Here is a 7,646-nt window from a genome sequence, read left to right on the forward strand (position 1 = left end):
ATTATAACCATCCGTGGCCTCATGTCTCAAGTCTGAGAAATTTTTTTTTTCCCTCTTCTGGTTGTTTGCAAACCAAAGTGGAATTTTATTATGGGTTACTAAGTGAGCTTTTTCAAGTTCCTAGTCCCCCAAAGTCTCCACTCACTCTGTAGCATGCCATTTAAGTTCGTCCTGCAGATGGGAAAGACAAGGGAGCCCAAATAAAGCGGCGGGCGTCCCTGAGCTGGAACCGCCTGCCCCCCCACGCTGCTGCATTTCCCCAGCAATTAGCCAGAGACCCAACGCAGCCGTCTGACCTCTTCTATGAACAACAAAACCGTGATGAAGGCGACAGGAGTCAGAACACTATTCATTGCAGGAAGCCCCAGTATCCGGTAAGAAGTAAGAAGTACAACAGTACAGGATGCGCCTTGGGTCAGGGGGATGTGAAAGCCCTCAGTCTTTGTGCTCCTCCCTGGGCCAGAGCGTCTGCGTCTGAGCCCTTGGTTGTTCTCGGAGTTCAGCTGTGCCTGTGGCTGTCACCGCAGGGCCATCAGCCCCCCGCCGGGAGGGACACGGGGCCATGATGGCCACCTGCGCCGGGCTGCCGCTGCTGCTGCTGCTGCTGAGGCTGCTTCTGGGCCAGCCCCGGGCGGGGGCCGGCGCTCACAGGGTGGCTGCGGTGTGCGCGGGCAGGGCCTGCTACACGGCGCACTGGGGCAAGCTGAGTGCGGCCGAGGCCCAGCTTCACTGCAGCAGGAACGGCGGCAACCTGGCCACGGTGAGGAGTGAGGAGGAGGCCTGGCACACCCAGCGAGCCCTCACCCAGCTCCTGGAGTCGGAGGCGCCCCTGGCAGCTCGGATGGGAAAGTTCTGGATCGGGCTCCAGCGCGAGAAGGCCAAGTGCTTGGACCCCAGCCTGCCGCTGAAAGGCTTCAGCTGGGTGGGCGGCGGGGAGGACACGCTTTACACCAACTGGAATAAGGAGGTGAGGAGCTCTTGCATCTCCAGGCGCTGTGTGTCCCTGCTGCTCTATCTGTCCCAGCCTTCCCATGCCAGCCATCTCCCCAAGTGGTCCGAGGGCCCCTGCGGGAGCCCGGGCTCTCCAGGAAGCAACATCGAAGGCTTCGTGTGCAAGTTCAGTTTCAAAGGCATGTGCCAGCCTCTGGCTCTGGGGGGCCCAGGCCGGGTGAACTACACGACCCCGTTCAATGCCACCAGCTCTTCCCTGGAGGCCGTGCCCTTTGGCTCCGCAGCTACCGTGGTCTGTGGGGCCGGGGAAGGCGGTCAGGAGGATTACTTCATGTGCAGGGAGAAGGCCCCTGATGTGTTTGACTGGGGCAGCTCAGGCCCCCTCTGCGTCAGCCCCCAATATGGGTGCAGCTTCAACAACGGGGGCTGCCAGCAGGACTGCTTCGAGGGGGGCGACGGCTCCTTCCGCTGCGGCTGCCGGCCGGGCTTCCGGCTGCTCGACGACCTGGTGACCTGTGCCTCCCGGGACCCTTGCAGCTCCAGCCCGTGCCAGGGGACAGCCACCTGTGTCCCGGCACCCCACGGGAAGAACTACACGTGCCGCTGCCCCCAGGGCTACCAGCTGGACTCTAGTCAGCAGGACTGTGTGGACATGGACGAGTGCCAGGACTCCCCCTGCCCGCAGGCCTGTGTCAACGCCCCTGGGGGCTTCCGCTGTGAGTGCTGGGTGGGTTACGAGCCCGGCGGCCCCGGGGAGGAGCCCTGTCGGGATGTGGACGAGTGTGCCCCCGGCCGCTCGCCCTGCGCCCAGGAGTGCACCAACACTGACGGCTCCTTCTACTGCTCCTGCGAGAAGGGCTATGTTCTGGCCGGGGCAGAAGGCACCGAGTGCCAGGACGTGGACGAGTGTGCGGACACGGACAATGGCCTTTGTGACAGCTTGTGCCTCAACACGCAGGGGTCCTTCCGCTGCGGCTGCCTGCCGGGCTGGGAGCTGGGCCCGGACGGGGTCTCGTGCACCCTGGGCCCCACGTCCCTGGCACCGCCGTCTGGGCCTTCCCAGGGGGAGGATGCGGGAGTTAGAGAGGGGAAACTCGTGCATTCTGCCACAATGTCCAGGCCCACCAGGGACCCTGAGGGTACCTCCAAGGAGACACCCACCGCAAAAGGAACCTCCCTCCCACGCAATTCCCCCGTTACGCTGGCCACACCCCACGTGCCGGCTCCCAGTGGGCCCCCTGGTGTCTGGATGGAGCCCAGCACCCATCACCCTCTGGCCACCCCTGGCCGTGGGGAGAGTACAGATGAGGATTTCACAGCCAAACAAAGCGATGAGGGCACCGACGGACAAAAGCTGCTGTTGTTCTACATCCTGGGCACCGTGGTGGCCATCTTACTCTTACTGGCTCTGGCTCTAGGGCTACTGGTCTATCGCAAGCGGAGAGCAAAGAGAGAGGAGGAGAAGGAGAAAAAGCCCCAGAACGCAGCTGACAGCTACTCCTGGGCTCCAGAGCGAGCTGAGAGCAGGGCTTTGGAGAATCAGTACAGGTAAAGGAGGCCTCAGGTCACCCAGAGGGGGTGGGAGGGTGGGCAGTTGCGGGGAGACGGGAGGGCAAGGACCGGCACACAAAGCAGGCGGAGTACAAGGGGCAGGCGTTGTCCAGGCTGTCAGCCCAGGGGCGCTCACTAAGGGCTGTCGCCCTCCCTGGGGCATGGAGCACGTGGGCCTCTCCCGGGGTCTAGATGTGCTTGGCGGGTCACAGCGGCTTCCAATGCTGTCCTGGTTGTTTTCCGTAGTCCGACGCCGGGGACGGACTGCTGAAGGTGAGATGGCCCCAGAGACACTGACAATCGGCCACCACCATCCTCAGAGTTTTACGCACCCCGTCAGAAGGGGGGGGGCACATCCTTCCAAAAGACTGGACTGGAATCTTAGCAAACAGTTGTAAACATTCTTAAAAGCTGGCCACTTGGAAAATACAGGTATTTTCTATGTGTGTGTGGTATTCTTGAAGTGGAAGCAATGTGTTGGGATGTCATTTCGGGAATTTTGTGAATATTAACAATTCTCACTCACTTATCTTGTCAAATTCAAATGTGACTGATTTCATGTCTGCCACTGATTCTGGATCAAGGGCTTACAAGTCAGGTGCTAATGGGGCTCCTTTTGAACTGCTTCTCTGCTCGCTGGAATCATCTAAGAAGAAAAGATGGTCTGTTAATGCTATTAGGATTGGAATGATTCGTTCCTCTTGGTAGAACAGAGACTAAATCAATTGTTTAATTACGTAAGAAGCTTTTTTTTTCTTTTTTTTTGGTCAAAAGGAACATATTCAGGACTGGAAACATTTCTTTACATTTGTGTTCATGCATTTTCCCATCACAAGCCCTGCTGAGCTTTATGGTTGGAGTCCTGCAGAATGACCAGAGTACACTGATCTGCTTAGGTAGCAAGGATGCTGGAAGTTTAGAAATTGCATTTCCTAGTTCTTAGTGTCTCTAATAGTCTTGGGTTTTTTTGCAAGTGAAGTCTGGAAAGTGTGGGAGAAGTATGAAGTGAGTTGAAAGTGTTTTTGAAAGCACATACTCCAAAGAGCTTGAGAGAGAAGCCTGGGGTTTGTTCCACAAATACTTGAATCAATCCTTCTAAATGCACTTGCATTAACACACACTTACTATTGATGAGGTGAATGCGCACAAGGATAAAAGCTGGAGATGTCTCGTCTCTGGGTGAGTGCAGCCCCGAGACACCTCCCATGCCACCTGCCTTCTCTGCGTGCTGTTCTGGATTTAAATGCTCTGATCTTAGACGGATGAAGCCCTGAGAAGTCTCTCATTCTGATTATTAAGGCTGTGTGAGGGGGATGAGATGCTGAGTTTTGAAAGCCGGCATCATAAGGCATTTTAACATAGCTCACAGCTGGTATTGCTTCTTGAGAACATGATCCTGACTTGTGGCTGTAGCTTGCAAGAAAGGGACTGGGCAGGCAGGACGCTGTCCCCCTTCTGCTTGAAGAAGTTTGTCACATTTTTTTCTATTTCTTAAAAAAAGTGGGGGAGATGGGATGGAGAAGGAAAAAGAGAATAGCTAAAATCTTTCGCAACCACAAAAACCACTCAAGGCAGTTTTAATTTATTTTTAAATGCTCGCTTGCAAGGGTTTCCCTTCCCTATGTAGTGGTGGAGAGTACTCTCTCCCCATGCAGTTCTGCCTGGGTCACTGGAAAACAGCTCAGGGATTCACCAATGGTCAGAGCTAGCACCAGGAGACCGCAGGTCATCTGCAGGCTTGTTGCTGTCACCTTGTAGAACAGAACGGGAGTGTATTTCCTTCTAGGGATTCCAAAATCTGCCTCTCAGAACCAGGGTGCCCTACTTGGTTTTGCCTTAGAAACACATCTGTCCCAGAGGCGGACACCTGGGGCACGAGGAGCTGCCAGGTGCACGGCCCTCAGAGTTAAATAAATATACTTTAGATATTTTTGAAATGTAGTTGCTATATTTCAGGGTTTTTTTTTTTTTAAGGAAATGGGTAACTGAAGGAGTGGGTATAAGGAAAGATGAAGGTTTTGGAGGACTTAGCATGGTATTTGGAACTTTTGCTTTTTAAAGACATCTAATATTATATAGATTTCAGTTGAAATACTGGTGCTTAACACCCAAGGAGGCAAAGGTTGTATCCACCAGCCATAGGACCCTTGGCTGTCTGTTGTGTGGGAACCAACCATGCCACTATTCAGATGATTTCAAAGAGTTGGCCGGATGCGTTGCTGACAATATTGGCACTTACTTGAAATAAATGCAAATTCAACAGTTTTAGCTCCAGGCTTTTCCGATGCTACCTTGTCACTAGAAGGAAGGAGACATTCCTGTTCTAGGCTTCCCCTAAGGCCCTGTGGGGAACTGTGGGACTTGTACTGGCTGAGGTCCCCAAGTGTGCCCGCTCATTTTTAGAGTCGGATTTCTTCTGCGGTGCAGCCCCGATTTTGACCTCTATGTTTGAATCCCTCTGTGGGTAAAACACCCTATCCCGACAGCGTGAAGACCGCAGATCCCCACTGTGAAACATGCAAGAGGAGAAATGGGCTGATAAATATTTTCTCAATATCCCCTCCAGCAGAATCTGCCCCTGCCTGGGTAGATGAGCCCTACCTTGTCTCCCGGCCACTCGAACCAGCGGCCAAGATCCCAGAACTGGATGCCCTTAGGCAGTGAATCTGATGAACACTGCTGCTTCCAACAAATGCTGTTCTCCTATTTCATACCTCTGTCATTTTGTCTGAGGGATGTGAATCCTTGTTTGGGGAGATGGGGGCCCACAGCAGTGGACACACAAATGCCCACTGGCTGCTTGGCCATTGGCCAATAGTCCTTTTATCCAGAAGCTCCCCAAGTGCCTGGGCCATGACACAGCCTGAGAAATGGAAGGGATGGAGCATGGGAGAGTCTGTACAGACTCTGTACAGGGAGAGCCATGTACAGACTCCTCCAGCTGTGTCCAACAGACCAGGCACTGTTCTGTCCCTGAGCTGCCGAGCAGCAGAATGGCCAGGGCGATGGAGAAAGGGAGACAGCTTCACTTGGCTGTCTTGAATTAGCTTGAATTAGCTCTAAGACAATGGAGACTTTTGTCCAAATAGAATTTCCCATACTTCAATAATTCCAGGATGCACTTGAAAAAACTGTATTCAGAACAAACCCACCCCGTCCCGTCCCCTCTCTCTAAGGCAGATCATTTAAGGAGAGGATGCAGCCCACTATACTCCTTCCTGAATTTCCGGGATGCTCCCTGCTCTTTGCTCTTGTTCATTTGCACACATGATGAAGAACAAGCCCCACCCCAGAATCTGAGGAGTGTATAAAGCAAAAGTGGGGCAATTATCTGAAAATGCCTTGGGAGTGGTGGACCTGGTGGGGCTTTTTGTAGGGTGCATGCACTGCTACTCAACATTGTGACCTTGAGGCTGGTGTCCCTTTGGTTCATCCACATGCCTGATTATCATAACCATGATATCTGGCGCTACACAGCCAAATGGTGTTTTCTGGGCAGCATAAAAGTGAGTGACTCAAGTGGGTTTCTTCTTAAGGATAGGAGGGATGCAGGCTAACATCCTCCCTGTGATTAGGCAAAAAGGTGGAATAAAAAGTTAAACACATATGCGAACGTGTTTATGTACATGGTATAGGAAGAACTAAGTTGGAAATGAATCTCTCTCCCTGAAACACATGTGCATGTTGCTATTCTTACATTCCATTCAGGAGCCCCTGTTTGAACACATCCTGATAGGACCTGGAGTTTTATCACCGAATGACCTTTGGAGAATATGGACGTGATCATTAGCTAATTTTATTCCAGCCCTCTTTCCCACAAATATTCCTGTGAAAACTAAGAGAACAGAGGCAAGATTTGACCCAAAAAATGTACTACATTCAAAATAATGCAGTTTTTAAAAGCAAATATAGGACAGCCTTTTCCTATTATTTTTCTCCTTAACTTCTCCATTGTCTGAATCAGGAAAACAGGAAAGCATGGCTTTCTAGCAGCTGCAAAATGGTGTAATGTCCCCTCCATATTTCCAACACCTTAAACAATAGATTTAGCATGGGAATCTGAGATATGATCCCTGAAAACATCTGTCCCTATCTGGTTGCAAAACCTCCTGCTATGTCTGTGTGGTTTGTGGTGTTTGTCAACCAAAAAAAAAAAAAAAAAAAGAAGCTGATAATCAAAATTCTCCATGTATTCTATAATCAAATACCATATTCCATTCCAGATTCCCAAAACTAATACTCACCGAAATGCTGTAAAAAAAATGATTTGTGTTTTGACATGTTCTTGGAGATCATGCCCATCTATTTTAGGAAGAAACTCTGGAAATTCTGTCTTACACTGTTCCTCTTATCTGCAAGGGTTTCCTTTCTGTAGATTTTGCCCACCGTTCTTCCAGGCTGGGTTCTTTATGCATATTTGGCTGAAGCTTGAATTAGGTCATTCACAAGGCCTTGTTTTGTGATACTTGATGTGACTATAAATGTCAATCATCACTGCATGCGTGCTAGATGAGAATGTAAGTATTTTTAAATCTGTGGATTTGAAATGTGGTCCACTAATTCTGCCATTGTGGGATTTCTCTGTAGGGCTTCTTTCTGTCCTGGGCACGACTGTTTCCCAGGGCGGGGAGGACAGGCTTGGCCGCTGCGTCGGCCTTATGACTCTGAGAAACCAAGGGGCATCTCAGGTCCGCCTCAACGAGTAGCCTGCTTGTTGTCCTTTGTGTTTTATGTCACATGCCTAACCTAATAAACTCTGGAATGCATTTGTTGTCAACTTATTTTAATACATTTCATAACAACTCTAAATACATGGCAGAACTTGAATTCATGGTCATTAAACATATCCCTTTCTCCCCTCAAATAGCTTAAAAAAGTACCTTTCCTGCCCCATTTCTACATCTTTACCTACTGGTCATGACACTAAGTCTAGGACACCTAGGTTGGGATGAGGCCCTGTCCACCGGGACAAGGACATTCTGAGGAACTGGGCTGCACTGTGTCCTGTGTCCCGGCTGCTGAACCCAGCCAGGCTGGACTTGATGCTTCCAGATTTGTTTTCTGGTCTGAGTCTACTCCCCCATGCCTCTCTGCCCGTTTAATTCCCTGCATCGTTTTAATTGCATGGGGGACACCTGGTGTGT

General features: G+C 51.2%; 1 protein-coding gene across 1 annotated transcript; it reads left to right on the forward strand.

Annotated features, from left to right (window-relative positions):
* Positions 1-371: 371 nt before the first annotated feature.
* Positions 372-7,268, forward strand: CD93 (CD93 molecule). The gene is made up of 2 exons (XM_027621979.2): positions 372-2,499; positions 2,749-7,268. The coding sequence occupies exons 1-2, from the start codon at positions 563-565 to the stop codon at positions 2,771-2,773; spliced, it is 1,962 nt and encodes a 653-aa protein (XP_027477780.1). The 5' UTR covers positions 372-562; the 3' UTR covers positions 2,774-7,268.
* Positions 7,269-7,646: the final 378 nt, after the last annotated feature.

This window comes from Zalophus californianus, chromosome 8 (assembly GCF_009762305.2).
Source record: "Zalophus californianus isolate mZalCal1 chromosome 8, mZalCal1.pri.v2, whole genome shotgun sequence".
Classification (NCBI taxonomy): domain Eukaryota; kingdom Metazoa; phylum Chordata; class Mammalia; order Carnivora; family Otariidae; genus Zalophus; species Zalophus californianus.

What these genes read in the sequence shown, in the direction of transcription:
- CD93 (XM_027621979.2), top strand. Translation starts at nt 563, where the DNA reads ATGATGGCCACCTGCGCCGGGCTGCCGCTGCTGCTGCTGCTGCTGAGG. An exon ending in GCTTTGGAGAATCAGTACAG is followed by an intron (nt 2,500 to 2,748) that starts GTAAAGGAGGCC and finishes TGTTTTCCGTAG; the next exon opens with TCCGACGCCGGGGACGGACT.